Raw genomic sequence first — 19,985 nt, 5'->3', positions numbered from 1 at the left:
AAATATTAGGATAGGCAGCAATATATACTACAGCAAATGAGAAAATCTCCAGACACTGGTAAAAATGACTTTGGATCTTTAACTCTTTCACTTGAAAAAAATAATCCACAGCACATGTAAGTATCTGACACGTTTCAGATGTTAGAACTCCCTTAGTCATAGTACTAACATTTGAAACGCGTCAGGTGATACATGTGCATGAAGGCTGGAGATTTTCTTATTTGCTGTGCTTCGGTGTCCTAGCGCCTGCCTTGCTCTGGGTCTCTGTGAGGAGCTTGCTGTAACATGTCTTGGTAATATATACCACAGACATGTTTAACCCTTATAAGCTAGGGGTGACTCTAAGTGTAGGTGTAGTTTACCCCGTCTCATCCATATACTGGGTACATTACAAGGCATGAACATATAAAATAGCATTAAATCTTTGCTGCAATTGGACGTAGCTGTACATCCAAATTGCATGTTACTTGCAGCTATGTCCGAACTCCTAATCGGGGCTGTGTGACACTATAAAGTGTCACAGCCCAGGAGTCTCCGCTAACCAATCGTAGCATAGACAGTGTTAAAATGCCGGTTACAGGCTCTGATCTCCAGAGCCTGAAATCAAGTATGGCCCTCAATGTCCACTGTGCCCTTGATGCCATGCCCCTGTAGCCTGCCCTACACGCCCCCTGCAGCCTGCCCCACATGCCCCACTGCAGCCTTCTAAAGTATTGTATGTGATGGTGGCGGCTCAGAAACTGAGCCGCCACCATCAGCAGCAAGTGTCTGAAATGACTGAGATCCTGGTTGTTTAAGCCTTTAGATGGCACTGTGAGTAGCCACCCACGGCATCCATGGGGTTAACAGAGGGAGGTGGCTCCCTCTCTCCCCCATCGGGCCACTGTGCTGTGATGGCAGTGACCCAATGGTTACATCTTTTACCGCAAAAAAAAGCTTCCTCATAGCTCAGTCAACAAAAAAATGTATGGCCCTTAAATAGATTACAGCAAATTCCATGTTAGCAAATCTAGGAATGGCTCCTTCCTTTCTGAATACAGCAGTTTGCGACCACATATGGGGTGTTGCCATACTCGGGAAAAAAAAAATCATAAAAAGTTGTGGGGTACATTTTCTCCTGTTACCCCTTGTGAAAATGAAACATTTGGTGCAAAATCAACATTTTATTGTAAAAAATTTTTTTTTTTTGTTTTCACGACCAAGTGTTTCTAAATTCTTTAAAATGCTTGCAGAGTCATATCGCTCACTGCACTCTTCAATAAATTCCTTGAGGGGTATATTTTCCAAAATGGAGTCACTTTTTGGGAGTTTCCAATATTGAGGTATCTCAGGGTCTCTTCAAATGCAACATTTTGCCCAAATGTCCAAAAATTATTCCAGCAAAACCTGGCCTCCAAATACAGTATTGTGCACCTTCCCTTCTGCACCCTGCCTTGTGCCCATACAGCAGTTTAGGACAACATATGGGGTGTTTCTGTAGACTGCAGAATCAGGGTAATCAATATTGAGGTTCGCTTTTCTGTTAACTCTTGCTGTGCTGCAGAAAAAAAGGATTAAAATAGAAAATCTGCACAACAAAATTACATTTTTAAACTTCACCTCCATTTTTCTTTAATTCCTGTGGAAGACCTAAAGGGTTAACAAAGTTTCAAAAATCTGTTTTAAATAATTTGAGGGGTGAAGTTTCAAAAATGACTTCATAACTGAATCGGTCCTTTTTTGTTTTTGAATTCTTTTTTCAATATGTAAAAAAATTGCTTAAAAAATTCTAAGCTTCTAACATCCTAAAAAAAATATATATTATATTTACAAAATGATGCCAACATAAAGTAGACATATGGTGAATGTAAAGTAATAACTATTTTATGAGGTATCACTCTCCATCTTGAAAGTAGAGAAAATTCAAATATCTAAAATGGCAATTTTTAATAAAATATTCTGTCAATTTTGATTTTTTTTTATAAATAAAGGTGAAATATATCAACTCAAATGTTTTGCTTACATCAAGTACAATGTGTCATGAAAAAAAACATTTCAGAATGGCTTAGATAAGTAAAAGCATTCCATAGTGACGCGTCAGATTTGAAAAATAGTCCCAAATTGTCGGCAAAGGGTTAAATAACATTGTATAATATATACCAAGAGAAGTTTGCAAGTACCCTGTTCTGGAGTGCTGCACACAAGCACACATATTTCTGAAACTTTCTGTCACACGACAATTTTGGAGCTGTAATTTAGCAGTAAAAACACTGCCAAGTAGCCAAGTCCCAGGCGACTTTCATTGTGGTCTATGATGACAAAGTAATTCTCCTCAATCAACCACAAATCTAACAAGTGGTCACGTCGCAATCCTATTGGAGATCATTAAATGTGAGGTCACGATACCATATCACAACACCTGTCACGGTGTAGCCCCATATTTTACTTTTAAAATATGCCTTGTTATGGCATAGTGGAGTTATGTCTACATTGTTGTGTACATTTGCATACCAGGATATGGAAAATATGTCCATATCTTATCAGCTTTTTCTGAACCTTCTAGGCTACCTTAACACTGGCGTTTCTGGGTCCGCCTGTGAGATCCGTTTCAAGGATCTCACAAGCGGCCCAAAACGGATCAGTTTAGCCCCAATGCATTCTGAATGGATAAGGATCCGTTCAGAATACATCAGTTTGGCTCCGTCCCGCCTCCATTCCGCTCTGGAGGCGGACACCAAAATGCTTCTTGCAGCGTTTTGGTGTCCGCCTGGCCGTGCGGAGGCAAACGGATCCGTCCTGACTTACAATGTAAGTCAATAGGAACGTATCCGTTTTCACTGGCACAATATGGTGCAATTGTAAACGGATCCGTCCCCCATTGACTTTCAATGTAAGTCAAGACGGATCCGTTTGACTTACACTTAGATTTATTTTTTACAGAGTTCTGAACGGATAACAGCGTTTGCCTTATAGGTGCGGATCCGTCTGTGCAGATACGCAGGTGTGAAAGTAGCCTAACAAGTACTGCTACAAACAGATAAGAATTCAGCAATTGTGGACTGAAGAGCTTGTAACCAGAAAGTCTTCCTGTCAGTCACCTTATGTAACATTCAGTCCAAACAGGGCATGCAAATGATCGGTTACTACAAACAGACTCTTTGTTGGCTATTAGCCTAATCCTGATTTGTGCAGAATGATTTCATGAAGAAACATTAAGGAGTTTATTTCCTGTCCACACAAGCAAACGAAAGTTCAGCTTTGTATATGCCATGGAACATGAGACATCCTCTGGAAGGAGCCCTCTGTCTCTCTCATTCTCTGGCAGCGGTTTTCTGGCTATGTATCAGATTGGAGCAGTCAAAGCCCTCCTTGACCGGGCCCCAGAAATATTGAAGTCCGCACCACAGGTGTATGGAGCGTCAGCGGGGTCTCTTGTTGCAGCTGCTGTGGTCTTCAATGTGGATCTAGGTAAGAACTGCATGCCATTTATTACTTTACACTATTGACACTTTGATAAATGTTACATAACACAAGGTTATTGGACTTCATTCTGAAAAATTAACCCTATTCTTCTAGCTGTTGATATACTTGTTCATGTGAAGGGCACAGAGAACATGCTGTATGTACATGGCTTTATATGTAAGGCTTGTTTTTTGAGGGACAAGATGTACTTTCTAATGGTATCATTTAATATAACATAAAATGTAATGGGAAGTTGGAAAAAAAATCCAAATGGGGTAGAATAAAAAAAAAAAAAACGATTCTGCCATAGTTTTACGGTTTTGTTTTTACAGGACTCCTTCTGCGGTAAAAATGACGTGTTACCTTCATTTTATGGGTCAATGTGATTCCAGGGATACTCTATATATATACCCTGACTTGAGAAAGGTTCTGTGAGAGAACCGAAACGTTGTCAATATTTGATATGTGTGAATAAAGAGCACATTTTATTCTTTAAGGAGTGCTGCGGATCTTCTTCATTTTATATATATATATATATATATATATATATATAGTTGTTCTTATTTTAATACTTAAAAAATAATAATAAAAAGATCTTTGCATCGCCAAATTGTAACCCCTATAACTTTTTTTTATAGTTAAGTCTATCAGGCTAATTGCAGGCCTCCTTAGGAACTACTGCTGTAGTAGCCTTGGATTCTTTAGATGAACTGAGACTACTACAAGAAATGAATGGCTCCACCAATCGTCATGCAGGGAACCCTTTCAGGTCCAGAAGTACAGCACTCCAGGGGAAAGCTGCCTCAGATCAGCCATCAGAGGGGTTAGATGTCAGGGATTTGCATTATAGTTGATCAGATATTAGCCCGGGGTCCCTGCTGTGTGAAAGCCTCTGGAGCAGACGTCATCTTTAACCTGTTACGGACACAGGGCGTACAGGTACGCCCTGATGTCCTGGTACTTAAGGACACATGACATACCTGTATGCCCTGTGTATTTCCGATCACCGCCGCTCAGTGGGCGGTGATTGGAACCCAGTGCCTGCTCAAATGATTGAGCAGGCACCTTGGCTAAATGCGAGGGGGGGTCCTGTCAATTTAGACCTGCGGTTTGCGGCTTTTCACTGTTGCGGCGGCGGCTGGCGGCGGTGCCATCGGGTCCCCATGCGGCTGTAGGGGGTATCCGATCGCATGGAAGGCAGCGCAATGCCTTCCATAGGCATCGGCGCTGCCTTCCGGTGACGAGCCTGTGAGATCCAGCCCCCAGGATCTCACATGTCGAAAGCTGTATGAGTGATACACACAGTATTACTCATACAGCCAATGCATTCCAATACAGAAGTATTTGAATGCATTATAAAAGGGATTAGACCCCCAAAAGTTGAAGTCCAAAAGTGGGACAAAAAATTAAGTTAAAAAAGTTGAAAAATAAAGTTTTCCCCCCCAAAAAATTAAAGTTTCAAGTAAAAATAAACAAAAACTTAATTTTCCCCAAATAAAATAAAATAAAAAATAGGGGAAAAATAGGGGAAAAAAAGGTTGACATATTAGGTATTGCCACGTCCGTATCGACCGGCACTATAAACATATCACATGACCTAACCCCTCAGATGAACACCGTAAAAAAAAAAAAAATACTGTGCTAAATAAACAATTTTTTTGTCAACTTACATCACAACAGTAAGAGATTAGAAAGGCGTATGCCCACCATAATAGTACCAATCTAACCGTCACCTCATCCCGCAAAAAATAAGACCCTAACTAAAACAATCGCCCAAAAAATAACAAAACTATGGCTCAGAATATGGAGACTCTAAAACATCATTTTTTGTGTTTTAAAAAAGCTTATTGTGTAAAACTTAAGTAAATTTAAAAAAAGTATACATATTAGGTATCGCCGCATCCGTATCGACTGGCTCTATAAAAATATCACATGATCTAACCCCTTAGGTGAACACCGTAAAAATAAAAAATAAACGCTGTAAAAAATGCCTTTTTTGTCACCTTACATCACAAAAAAGTGTAATAGCAAGCGATCAAATAGTCATACGCATCCCAAAATAGTGCCAATCAAACCGCCATCTCATCCCGCAAAAATCATACCCTACCAAAGATAATCGCCCAAAAACTGAAAAAACAATGGCTCTCAGACTATGGAGACACTAAAACATGATTTTTTTGGTTTCAAAAATGAAATTATTGTGTAAAACTTACATAAATAAAAAAAAGTATACATATTAGGTATCGCCGCGTCTGTATCGAATGGCTCTATAAAAATATCACATGACCTAACCCCTCAGGTGAACACTGTAAAAAAAGTTAAAAAAAATAAAAAAAAGGTGTATAAAAAGCCTTTTTTTGGCATCTTACACTAGAGACACTATGAAGACACTAAAAAAATCATGTTTTAGTGTCTCCATAGTCTAAGAGCCATAGTTTTTTCAGTTTTTGGGCGATTATCTTAGGTAGTGTCTCATTTTTTGCGGGATGAGATGACGGTTTGATTGGCACTATTTTGGGGTGCATATGACTTTTGATCGCTTGCTATTACACTTTTGTGATGTAAGATGCCAAAAAAAGGCTTTTTTTACACTTTTTTTTTTTTTTTTTACAGTGTTCACCTGAGGGGTTAGGTCATGTGATATTTTTATAGAGCCATTCGATACGGAAGCGGTGATACCTAATATGTATACTTTTTTTATTTATGTATCGTCGCATCCGTATCGAATGGCTCTATAAAAATATCACATGACCTAACCCCTCAGATGAACACTGTAAAAAAAAGTGTAAAAAAAGCCTTTTTTGGCATCTTACATCACAAAAAGTGTAATAGCAAGCGATCAAAAGTCATATGCACCCCAAAATAGTTCCAATCAAACCGTCATCTCTTCCCGCAAAAAATTAGACACTACCTAAGATAATCGCCCAAAAACTGAAAAAAACTATGGCTCTCAGACTATGGAAACACTAAAACATGATTTTTTTTGTTTAAAAAATGAAATCATTGTGTAAAACTTACATACATAAAAAAATTGTATACATATTAGGTATCGCCGCATCCGTGACAACCTGCTCTATAAAAATACCACATGATCTAACCTGTCAGATGAATGTTGTAAATAACAAAAAAAACTGTGCCAAAACAGCTATTTCTTGTTACCTTGCCTCACAAAAAGTGTAATATAGAGCAACCAAAAATCATATGTACCCTAAACTAGTACCAACAAAACTTCCACCCTATCCCGTAGTTTCTAAAATTGTATCACTTTTTGGGAGTTTCTACTCTACAGGTTCATCAGGGGGGCTTCAAATGGGACATGGTGTCAAAAAACCAGTCCAGCAAAATCTGCCTTCCAAAAACCGTATGGCATTCCTTTCCTTCTGCACCCTGCAGTTTACGACCACATATGGGGTGTTTCTGTAAACTACAGAATCAGGGCCATAAATATTGAGTTTTGTTTGGCTGTTACCCTTGCTTTGTAACTGGAAAAAAAATATTAAAATGGAAAATCTGCCAAAAAAGTGAAATTTTAAAATTGTATCTCTATTTTCCATGAATTCTTGTGGAACATCTAAAGGGTTAACGACGTTTGTAAAATCAGTTTTGAATACCTTGAGGGGTGTAGTTTTCTTAGAACATGGTCACTTTTATGGAGAAGGCTTATCAATAAATTGCAGTCTTTGTGCGTGCACTCCCATATTGTTGAATGGATTAGGCAGTGGCTGAGGGACAGACAACAGAGGGTTGTAGTCAATGGAGTATATTCAGACCAAGGTCTTGTTACCAGTGGGGTACCTCAGGGATCTATTCTGGGACCCATATTGTTTAATATCTTTATCAGCAAAATTGTAGAAGGCCTCGATGGTATGGTGTGTCTTTTTGCTGATGACACAAAGATTTGTAACAGGGTTGATGTTCCTGGAGGGATACACCAAATGCAAAAGGATTTAGGAAAACTAGAGGAATGGTCAAAAATCTGACAACTAAAATGTAATGTTGATAAGTACAAGATAATGCACGTGGGGTGTAAAAACCCAAGAGCAGAATATAAAATCAGTGATACAGTCCTAACCTCAGTATCTGAGGAAAGGGATTTAGGGGGTCATTATTTCAGAAGACTTAAAGGTAGGCAGACAATGTCATAGAGCAGCAGGAAATACTAGCAGAATGCTTGGGTGTATAGGGAGAGGCATTACCAGTAGAAAGAGGGAGGTGCTCATGCCGCTCTGCAGAGCACTAGTGAGACCTCATTTGGAGTATTGTGCGCAGTACTGGAGACCATATCTTCAGAAGGACATTGATACTTTGGAGAGAGTTCAGAGAAGAGCTACTAAACTGGTACATGGCTTGCAGGATAAAACTTACCAGGAAAGATTAAAAGACCTTAACATGTATAGCTTGGAAGAAAGACAAGACAGGGGATATGATAGAAACTTTTAAATACATAAAAGGAATCAACAAGGTAAAAGAGGAGAGAATATTTAAAAGAAGAAAAACTGCTACAAGAGGATATAGTTATAAATTAGAGGGGCAAAGGTTTAAAAGTAATATCAGGAAGTATTACTTTACTGAGAGAGTAGTGGATGCATGGAAGAGCCTTCCTGCAGAAGTGGTAGCTGCAAATACAGTGAAGGAGTTTAAGCATGCATGGGATAGGCATAAGGCTATCCTTCATATAAGATAGGGCCAAGGGCTATTCATAGTATTCAGTATATTGGGCAGACTAGATGGGCCAAATGGGTCTTATCTGCTGACACATTCTAGGTTTCTATGTTTCTATAATGCCCTCATGTTTTTCTGATGAGCGCAATTTTAGGCTCAGATGAGAAACTTAACTCATACACTTAAACAAAGATGATAGCTACACTTTATTGAAGGTCAAAAAAATTCCACATGAGTCAAAGTCACAGGACTATTACCAGACACAGCTGGCTATATGATGAGATAATATATACACATACAGAGTAGAGCTTTATAAGTTAGTCAAATATGAATACAAGAATGCTGGGAAAAATGCTTACATACAGAGAAATACAGACTAAATGCCTTATCCATCTCCAAGGTCTCCTTCACACACACTGACACAGGTTTACTAATGTGTATGCACCAAATATTGGTCTAAAAAGTGGAGCAATTTAGGGCATCTAGGGTTTTTGCATTTATTTCTGACATATTCAACAAGGGTGTGGGTCTTAAATAAAAGTGGTGGTGCTTCAAAAGAAAGGAGCTTGGTTTACTAGGCACCTTTTTTGCACCAAAATTGTGCCACAATTCTTATGTATTACTACAGAGAACAGTCAAGAATCGTGGCGACAGATTCTTTTTAGGTCCTGGGCAAGACTTCTGTCTTCTCTACCCCAGTGGTCTCTGACAGCCTAAACACTTAAAAACGCTATAAAATTCATGTGCTTTATAGTGATGAGCGGCAGGGGCTATATTCGAATTTGCGATATTTCACAAATATTTGGGCGAATATTCGTCATATATTCGCGAATTCTAGATTATTTTCTTGATCGCGAGAAATCAGCAATGTAATATTTGCGTAATGCGTGTGAAATACAGGCGTGGGTTACTTTTGCTACATTTTCCAAGATGCTAGAAGTTTCCTTAAACTGGAGAAAATGGTTGGCACGGCAGAACATTAAAAATGGCTTTATATGCAAAAAGAGTGCTCAAATATATCCGCGATTGCAAAAATCAGCACTAACGATGCAAATATTTTGGCGCAATACGTGAAACTTCACATTTTAGCAGGTCTGCATGTATTTATGGACAGCAGAACCTATCACACTATCTAAAACCCTGCACTGCAACAGCTACACTATATCAGGATATAACCTACACTGACTATCTCCCACTAACTACAGTACAGACCAAAAGTTTGGACACACCTTCTCATTCAAAGAGTTTTCTTTATTTTAATGACTATGAAAATTGTAGATTCACACTGAAGGCATCAAAACTATGAATTAACACATGTGGAATTATATACATAACAAAAAAGTGTGAAACAACTGAAAATATGTCATATTCTAGGTTCTTCAAAGTAGCCACCTTTTTGCTTTGATTACTGCTTTGCACACTCTTGGCATTCTCTTGATGAGCTTCAAGAGGTAGTCACCTGAAATGGTCTTCCAACAGTCTTAAAGGAGTTCCCAGAGATGCTTAGCACTTGTTGGCCCTTTTGCCTTCACTCTGCGGTCCATCTCGATTGGGTTCAGGTCCGGTGACTGTGGAGGCCAGGTCATCTGGCGCAGCACCTCATCACTCTCTTTCATGGTCAAATAGCCCTTACACAGCCTGGAGGTGTGTTTGGGGTCATTGTCCTGTTGAAAAATAAATGATGGTCCAACTAAACGCAAACTGGATGGAATAGCATGCCGCTGCAAGATGCTGTGGTAGCCATGCTGGTTCAGTATGACTTCAATTTTGAATAAATCCCCAACAGTGTCACCAGATAAGCACCCCCACACCATCGCACCTCCTCCTCCATGCTTCACGGTGGGAACCAGGCATGTAGAGTCCATCCGTTCACCTTTTCTGCGTCGCACAAAGACACGGTGGTTGGAACCAAAGATTTAAAATTTGGACTCAGACCAAAGGACAGATTTCCACTGGTCTAATGTCCATTCCTTGTGTTCTTTAGCCCAAACAAGTCTCTTCTGCTTGTTGTCTGTCCTTAGCAGTGGTTTCCTAGCAGATATTCTACCATGAAGGCCTGATTTACACAGTCTCCTCTTAACAGTTGTTCTAGAGATGTGTCTGCTGCTAGAACTCTGTGTGGCATTGACCTGGTCTCTAATCTGAGCTGCTGTTAACCTGCGATTTCTGAGGCTGGTGACTTGGATGAACTTATCCTCCGCAGCAGAGGTGACTCTTGGTCTTCCTTTCCTGGGGCGGTCCGCATGTGAGCCAGTTTCTTTGTAGCGCTTGATGGTTTTTGTGACTGCACTTGAGGACACTTTCAACGTTTTCCCAATTTTTCGGACTGACTGACCTTCATTTCTTAAAGTAATGATGGCCACTTGTTTTTCTTTACTTAGCTGCTTTTTTCTTGCCATAATACAGTCTATTCAGTAGGACTATCAGCTGTGTATCCACCTGACTTCTCCACAATGCAACTAATGGTCCCAACCCCATTTATAAGGCAAGAAATCCCACTTATTAAACCTGACAGGGCACACCTGTGAAGTGAAAACCATTTCAGGTGACTACCTCTTGAAGCTCATCAAGAGAATGCCAAGAGTGTGCAAAGCAGTAATCAAAGCAAAAGGTGGCTACTTTGAAGAACCTAGAATATGACATATTTTCAGTTGTTTCACACTTTTTTGTTATGTATATAATTCCACATGTGTTAATTCATAGTTTTGATGCCTTCAGTGTGAATCTACAATTTTCATAGTCATGAAAATAAAGAAAACTATTTGAATGAGAAGGTGTGTCCAAACTTTTGGTCTGTACTGTATATGTATTATATATATATATATATATATATATATATATATATATATTTATATAAAACTATCTAATGTAATATGTGGAAAGCACAGCAATGTCACTACTTCTCTCTCAGAACTTTAGAAAATGGCTGCCAGGGAGGTTCTTATATAGTAAGGGGTAGCAGCTTTCCTATTGGTTGCTAGGGATGTTGCTAAGCTCAGACAAAGAAATTGCAGCCTTCTCATTGGCTCATAAGCAAGAAGGGAGGTAACTGATGAAAAAAAAATCTAGAAAATTCTATATTATGAATATATAGCACTATATTCTAGTGTAGCGAGTTTGTTGAATTTCGCAATAGTAATGACATGGGAATGACCTTCACCCTCAATTTTGGAGGCACTAGATTATAATTCCTGGATGTGGCTGTCCTTGTGGAGGGCGACGAGTTGGTCACGGAGGGCTTTCGTAAGCCCACGGCGACCAACTCCTTGCTCCACCATCACAGCTTCCATCCACGGAGCGTCAAAAAAGCCGTACCTTACAGACAGTTCATCAGATTGAGACGCATTAACAGTAGGGATAGTGGATACCACAGACAGGCAGGTGATTTAAAACAGCGATTATTGAAGAGAGGTTACCCAGAGGAGTTACTCAATAAAGATATGAAAAAAGTAGAAGAGGGTTTCTCCCAGAAGGACCTATTGAAGAGTGGTACTTGTAAAGGTGATCAGATGAAGACAAACACTGGGGGCACCAGGCTTGCATTCTCCTTTAAATACAGTCCCATGGCAGAACGGATTCGCTCGGTAATTTTCAAGAATTGGGACATTTTAAGAAGAGTTGCAACCCTGAATGAATTTACAGAACAGAAGCCACTTATTTCTTTTAGAAGGAGCCACACTATCAAAGATAGACTCGTAAGAAGTAGGTCTCTACCTACTAAAAGTAATAACTGGCTTAGGAGCAACCTACCTAAAGGTAATTTTAGATGTGGCAGCTGTTCACTATGCCCCATACAACTCCCAAAATAAGTATATCCAGTTTGCAGGGACCCAACACAGAATCAACAGCTTCATCAACTGCCGGAGCACCTATGTGGTATATTTACTGCTGTGCACCTGCGGGCGATTCTACATTGGGAAAACCATTAGGTGCTTGTTTGAAAGAGTGAGGGAGCACTTCAACTCTATTAAAACAGGAATGGGTTGCCCGAGATTTATAGATCATGTGAGAGATGCCCATGGGGGTAACATTGATTGTATCTCCTTCTCTGGATTGGAGACTGTGTCCACCCCCCTGCAGAGGGAAGCAAGGTGGATTCTGCGGACACAATCCCTCGGGGAGCTGGGATTGAATGACAGAAACGATCTTAGCCCCTTTGTTTAGGCACATGTTTACTGTCATGCATAAATATCCTGCTTAGTACTTATAACCTTGTTGTTACATGTATACAATTTTGTATGTTGATTTTCCCTTTTATGCGGACGCAACCTTGTTGTCTATTTCCATGACAACGGTCTGCGCCGGCATTTAAAAGGGGCGATGCGCAAGCACACAGTGACGCACAGCCCGAGGAAGCGCATGTAGCGTGAAACGGCCGCCGCTGTTTGATGCGTGCTTCAGAATTTTCCCCCTTCTGCCACACTTTGATTATGGAATAAACCGCTATTATTTCAACACACTGGTGAGTTCCACTGTCTATTTACTCTTCTACACTGGTACCATATGCCCTCTACCTGCTACGTCCAGCTGTGCACCACCGTCAGTGTGTGTCCTCGCCAGCCGTGGGAGTTACGTTGACTGTCAGCGCAAAGTGTCTGTGTGGCGGTGCCACCCCCTACCTTATTCGTTGACTATATTCTAAATATTCGCAAATTCTCGAAGTGGCGATATTCGCGATTAATATTCGCGATTCGAATATTCATGATCAACACTAGTGCTTTATATATTATTTTCAAGAATTTTGGCAGCATTTTTAATTTGGTTACATTTATAACATGTTTTTAGGGCACTTTTCAAGTTCAATAGAGAAGCCTATAGGAAAAATACCAAACAGCATGTTGTGTTTAAATTTTTTTTTTTTTAAAACACCCAAAAGACTACCAAAAACACAGTAAGGCCTCATGCACATGACAGTATTTTTTCAAGGTCCGCAAAACGGGATTCCGTGTCCGTTTTGTTTCCGTGTGTCTTCCTTGATTTTTGGAGGATCACCAGACATGAAGGAAATAGAAAAAAAACTCTAAGTCAAGTTTGCCTTGCAAATGATTGGAAAAAAAACAGACACGGATCACGGACGCGGATGACAATCTTATGTGCCTCTGTGTTTTTTCACATACCCATTGACTTGAATGGGTCCGCGAACCGTTGTCCGTGAAAAAAAATAGGACAGGTCCTATTTTTTTCACGGACTGGAAACACGGATCACGGACGCGGATGACAAATGGTGCATTTTCCGAATTTTCCACGGACCTATTGAAAGTCAATGGGTCCACAGAAAATCACGGAAAACGGAACAACGGACACGGGAAACAACAACGGTCGTGTGCATGAGGCCCAATTTTGTAACTGTAATTTTCTCTAAAAGTTTTGGACCCCCCCCTAAAAAAAAATCCATTAAAAATGGCAATAATTATCACAGGGAAAAACACAGTGTGCATGAATCCAGCATTATGATTAGTAATGCAGTTAGGGCCTGTTCATACTGCTGTTTATGTGGCCAGAATTTTGGTGCAGACTTCAAATTCCAGCAGTGGCCACATGGTGTCTGCCTCCCATTGTTTTCAATAAGAGTCAGTGCTGCAGTTTGCAAAGTAAGTCGCAACTGCACCAAGAATGGACATGCCCCTTCCTGGTGCAGTACCCAGTCAGATGCTCCTTGAAGCTGCGGTGGGTGTCCGTTAGTGGGTCAACTTCATCCATGAACAACTGCAGCAGAAAAGTGAACAACAGGGTTAATGTCTGACACGTAACCGTATCCTTAGTGTGGCAGCAAATAGCATATCGTAATATCTTAAAGGGGATGGCCAGTCCTCAGGATAGGCCATCAGTATCTGATTGCAGATTGCAGTACCTGTTGAGAACGAAGTAGTTCTGGCACTGGACCAACACAGCTCTCGGTCCATTGTGTAAAGGACAGAGCTGGTTACTACAATGCTGTTCCCATTCAAGTGAATGGAAGCAGTTCTGCAGTAACCAGTTCCACACATTATGCAATGGACAGAGCTGTGTAGTTCCAGCATTGGAGATATTTCTGACCAGGTTATCTTCAGGATGTCAGATAAGATATTGTTTGCCTTTGTTGAGGATATCAATATATTAAAGGACTAGACAACCCCTTTAACTACTGGAGTATACAAAGAATAAAATATACCTTATGTAATATACAGCATAATACAAATGTCCCTGCTAGAGTTAACAAAAAATATTTACTTCCTGTTATGCTCATCCCGCCAATTGTCAAACAAATGATCTTGTGCCATTGACCTGTATGTGTAAATGATGTATGAACTTTAAGTTGAGAAACGAAGAGTTTCACAAAATAGTATGTTACATAAAAATCATTGAAGCAAAATAGAAGCTTTTTTAAATAAATAGAATAGCATAGTCTTCTATGCTATTCCATACCACAGAAAAGGTATATTGGTGTATACTGACACGCTTGAAGACAAAAAGACACTCCTTTGACCTTCTTCAGGTAAATGGGACCCTACAGACATATTTGGAATGTACACTGGCAGCTTTTCCTGGAGTATATGCCAGATGTAGACTGTGAAGAGTGCTAGTTCTTGTAGTTGATGTGTTGTCTTGACCACAGTGCCTGGGTATGGTTTTGGTTATTGACGTTGTTCTTCCTCTTTTGACTGTATTATCTGCAATATTTATTATTTAAAAAATATCATGGTAAAATATTTAGAAAATTCAAAAACAGTCTTGAATATTCTGTGTCTTGGAAGCCTCTAAAACTAGGTACTGTAAGTTTTCAGCATACCGTACATATACTCCTCAACATTGCAAATGCACCACCAAAAAGGAATTATGGAAATTATGGAAATCAAAGGATCAATAGATATGTTAATGATATCCAAATGATTAAAAATGCCAGCAAAATGTTCAAAACATCTCAATTTATTCAGTATTGAGCATAAGCGCCATGTTCAGAAACACACATACTTATAAGCCTTAGCATGCTATCAATGAGGTTGTCTGAGTAATGTTCTGCCATACTGAATGCACTTGGGCATGCAAATCTTTAAGATCTGCTGCTGGCAACTCCCTTTTGCAAATACTGTCCTAAATGTGCCAAATGTGCTAGATTTGAGACAAGACCAGAGATTCTGCAGGCCATGGTAGCATGTTTATGCCACTCATGCTGCTTACAGTAGCACAAGCAACATGTGGCTTGGCATTGTCCTGTTGAAAAACAGCTCCTTGGACAATTAAGAGAAGTTGCCTTACCACTTGTCCATTACCAAATCAATGTAATTCCTAGCTGTTAGTCCACCTGAAATGAAGACTAGAGGGCTCCTGCTACAGTACATTATGCCACCCCACAACCTAATACCAGGTTTAGGACCTGTGACATTCCATTGTGAAGACCTCTTTAGGATGTTCTCCATGTGGTCTCCAGACCTTCACTGGCTATCATTACATCTGAGACAAATGCGGAGCTCATAGCTGAAGAGGATAGACCTCTATTTCAGCCTCCATTGCCATCTTGCTGTGCACCATGATAGCCTTTGAGAGCAGTAGCGTGAGGTTAGTGAAATACCTGTAGCTCGATGTCTGACTTGTAGCCCAATGTAGTGCAAACTCCTGATACTTTGTGTATCTGCCACCCTAGGCTTGGTATGTAACATCCAATTTCACTATACAGAAGAGATCACTTCATACGCAACATTCTTCAAGTCAGATGATCCATCTATGCAGAAATTTTCTTCTCTGCCATTCCAGTTTGTTGTCGTTCTCCCAACTACGGGGACACAAGACAAGTTGAACAGTCCTGGTATCTTGGCCTGGGCACATAGCCATCTACCAAAGTGATAAACCTAGGTCTCTCTCAGTTTAATGATTCTGTCTCTCTGTTTGTGACAGATGGTGTTAACTGGCACGTTGATGAACAGGCATTGCACAATCATCCCACATGTCTTGATCCGATTTTTGAGGTGTTGTGTGGCTAGGAACTTTTGCTTTCATTATTGCTTTTATGCACTTCCAGCATGCCATAGATTGGAGCTAGGTTCTAGAAAATTTGATCACTTGTTGATTTTAGCAACACCTACTACCTTGATTTGCACATCCTGACGGCTTGTCCTTGGTGTTTTTCAATATTGAGGAATATAGTTACAGAAGTTAAGAGCAAAGGTCATTGGTGCAATATTTATGACACTTTACCCCAGCATTTTGGCTATTTTTGTAGTCAGAGACCAGAATTATTATCTTTTTCAATGGAAATTTTAATGAATTGTACAGAATGGTTTTGCGTGTTCTATAAGGCTTTCCAATACGTTGGAGAGGTTATGTAGTCTTCACATGACATTAAGGATTTCAGAATCTGCTTAACTTATTTACGGTTGGTCATGGAATGTTGTTGTCATTTGAGCAAATGACCAATCCATCTCTGTGGTGATCTGTGGCTTAGACAGGGCTATCCTTGATGATGTGCATATCTATCAGATCTGACTGAAATAATCCAACACAGCAGATCAAATCTTCAACATACATCTGCCATTGGTTTGCCTCTGTCATGCTTGTTCATAATGGTGCTGAAGGTCAGGCAAAATGGTTTAAATCAGCCTTTTCGGCCATTCAATACAGTTTGGTTTCCAAATGTTAGCTGAATAACCTTTCCATAACATTTACTTAAAGGGGTTTTCCAGGTGTTTAATACTGATGACCTATCCTGAGGATAGGTCATTAATATATGGTCGGTGGGGTCTGCCGCTATTCAATGGACGGAGCGTCGCAACTCGTAACCTCTTCACTTGAATGGCGGGGGTATCAGTTGTTGGAACCACACCGATCAGATATTGATGACCTATTATGAGGATAGGTCATATTAAACACCTGTAAACACCTTTGCTGTGTTTACTATAATCTTAGACAAATAGTATTGTAGTTTTTCTGATTATCTTTTGTGATTACAATTCTAACTTTTGCCCTTTTTATCCTTAAAGATGAGCTACAGAAAATTATCTTACATGCAGCCAATGAAGCTAGGAAAACCATATTTGGCCCATTTTTTCCAACCTTTAATTTGCTAGCAATTTTACGGAAAGCTCTCCTTAATTTTTTGCCTGAAAATGCACATCAACTTGCAACTGGAAGACTCCATGTTGCTCTCACACGTCTGTCAGATGGAAAAACCATACTGGTTTCTGATTACACCTCCAAAGAAGAAGTCGTTCAGGTACAGTATCACTATAATTCATGTAAAACATTTTCTTTCTAGAAATCTAGCTTCCATATGAGAGAACGCCAGCAATGCAGAGTATTCTCTTATACTTGGTTTTCTTGTGTTTTACATTCTAGTAAAGTAATACATGTTATAGATAAAATTTTATTGTTTGTTAAAAGGGGTATTCCAGTAAGAACACATTATCCTCCATAATATTCAATTCGCCTCAAAGCCGAATTTCCTCGCGCTTCGTGGTAAATAATACATTTTTTCTGAAATGGTGGGAAATAAAAAGAAAACATACTCACGAAAAGGCCGTTATGGCTATCTTGATTGAAGAAACTGCGCAAAATCTTGCAAGTAGTGGCATGTGACATCACCATATCAGCACACTGGTCGGGCACAGTGACTTCTTCAATCAAGATGGTCATGACAGCATGTATTTATTTTATTTTTTTACCACTGGATAACCCCTGAAAGGCTTCAATGTTAATGTCAGATTACTCAATCAGCAGTGAACATGGCATCAGAGGTTCAATGATGGGGGGCGGCGAGATTGTCGTTCCCCATCATTGCACCCGCTACATACAATGGAATGCGATTTGTGACAAAATATTTGTAACAAATAGATTTTCTTTGTGAAATTCGATGAAGCAGCTGAATCAATTTTTTTGATAACTTCGCTCATCTCTAATGGTCAGTATCAGTTGATACCAGCCAAAATCATATACCTGACTTTTGGCTCAGACAGGATAATATAATAGACATAAAAGAAAAGATGCTCCAGGAATGCAGGTAATTTCTAAAACTGTGATGCTTGTATACTATAACTAGCCATGCTGTCTTTACTGTATTCCTGCTCCCCTCGTTCTTCAGTTATTTCCCCCTAAATCTCCAGCATCACGCATGTTAATCTGAAGTGACTAGCCACAGAGGTGAGGCTAATCACTTTGCTTCTTTGCAAGGCAAGGTTTTTCCCCGCTGTGATAATCTGTCACAGCATGCATCATGATCTCCTGAAACCTAGTAATTCTCGTGAGACTAGGCTGCATACTATTTTTGTGCCTGCACAGCGTCTCAGTCTGAAAGGAGTCTCCTCTTGGCGGCAACATCTAACTGTAGTGAAAGTGAGATGCTGTTCTAGTGGGAGAGAGTACAAAGCATGATCTCACAAAAATTAGTAGGTTTTATGAGAACACAGAGGGGAGAAACCTTTGTTTGCAAAGAAGCAAAGTGGTTAGCCATACCTCTGTAGCCAGTCGCTTCAGATTGACATGTGTGGTGCTGAGGGCATAACTGACGAATGAGGGTGTTGTGGGATAGTGGTGCAGGACCATAAAATAAAGTATGCCATGCTCAGGGAAGCATGGCTAAGTTAGACAAGCAGCACATTTTCTTGTTTTGTTTGGTGGCAAGTCCTAAAAAGGACTTGCCGCCAAACAAAACAAAAAAATGCAAATTAAATTCACTCTGCATCTGGTTAGCTAAGAGGCATCAGGTGGTGACAGCTCCATATGGCCATAAGGTGTCAGGAACACAACCACATGATGCTTCTTTTGTATTGAGGACCTGTTCGTTTTTATTTTGACAAGATTTTTTCTTGACAAGATCTTGCAATTTTTTCCCTGAGTTTGACATGTCACAGATAGTTTATGAGCTCTGGTATAGACCTTTTGCCATTCCAACTCCAACAAACTCAGTCCCAATTCTCTCTCCCAAGCAGTGTTGAAAGAGGGAACCGGAGACTCTGGCTTATTGAGGCAAAGACTATAAAGAGAGTTATAGATGAGTGAAGTTATAAAAATTTGATTCGGCTGCTTCACCGAATTTCAAACAGAAATTTGATTTGTGACGATCGCACCTCGCCCAGTCATTGAACACCTCTGATGCCATGTTCAGTGCTGATCGCAGCATCTTCTGCTACAATTTAGGCATTTCAGGGGTTAATCAGGGTAAAAAAATACTCACCCTATTCATTTGCTCGCGTAGAGACCGTCACAGGCATCTTGATTGAAGACACCACGCAAAAATCACACTGGCTGGGTGCGATGGTGTAATTACTGACAACACCACCACACACAGGCAGCATGGCAATGTCATAAATCACCCCGCACGAGATTTTGTGTGGTGTCTGCAATCAAGATGGCCACAACTGGCTCATCACGCGCAAATAGATGGTGAGTATGTATTTTTTTTTACCAGCATTTCAGGTAAATTTGATTCGTTACCACAAAGCGCAAGAAAATTCTGCTTCACAGTGAATTGAATTATTCATGAAATTCGGATCGAAGTCAATTCATTTGACTTTGATTCGCTCAACACTAAAGAATGGCTATAACAGAAAACATGGCAAGATGTCCATTTTGAAAACATTAATCTAACCAAACCAAGAGAGTTGAGGCCTATCATAAGATTTAATGTCTCGTGCTGTACTGTGTAATAAGGGCAAATAATTTGATGTATACAAATCAGATAGATAGGAAGGAATCTGTTGCCACAGAAAAGAAAAATTAAATTTCAGCTGCGTAAACAAATCTGATGGTAGAGTTAGATTAAGGGCTTCAGTTTTGGAATAATTTACTTTGAAATTACTAAGGGCCCCAAACCTCTCAAACTCTTGCAAAAAGAGGGGGAGTAAAATAAGAGGGTTAGTGACTAGGGATGAGCGAACTCGAACTGTATAGTTCGGGTTCGTACCGAATTTTGG

General features: G+C 39.9%; 1 protein-coding gene and 1 long non-coding RNA gene across 2 annotated transcripts in view; one reads left to right on the top strand and one right to left on the bottom strand.

The window, feature by feature from the left end:
* Positions 1-3,122: 3,122 nt before the first annotated feature.
* The window catches only part of LOC122931630 (omega-hydroxyceramide transacylase-like), a 58,387-nt gene continuing 41,524 nt past the window's right edge, over positions 3,123-19,985 (top strand). The window contains exons 1-2 of the mRNA XM_044285707.1: positions 3,123-3,447; positions 17,058-17,290. Of these exons, the coding sequence (XP_044141642.1) occupies positions 3,249-3,447; positions 17,058-17,290 (432 nt within the window). The 5' untranslated portion in view covers positions 3,123-3,248. The remainder of the gene's footprint in view (positions 3,448-17,057; positions 17,291-19,985) is intronic.
* Positions 13,699-15,669, bottom strand: LOC122932855. The gene is made up of 3 exons (XR_006388350.1): positions 15,653-15,669; positions 14,539-14,753; positions 13,699-13,809 (listed from the first exon to the last, which is right to left on the bottom strand). It is a non-coding gene; the product is annotated as an uncharacterized LOC122932855 (long non-coding RNA).

The sequence above is a fragment of the Bufo gargarizans genome, chromosome 3, assembly GCF_014858855.1.
Source record: "Bufo gargarizans isolate SCDJY-AF-19 chromosome 3, ASM1485885v1, whole genome shotgun sequence".
NCBI classification, from domain to species: Eukaryota; Metazoa; Chordata; class Amphibia; order Anura; family Bufonidae; genus Bufo; species Bufo gargarizans.
Note: the sequence above shows the minus strand (reverse complement) of the source record. Positions and strands in the feature narration are given on the sequence as shown.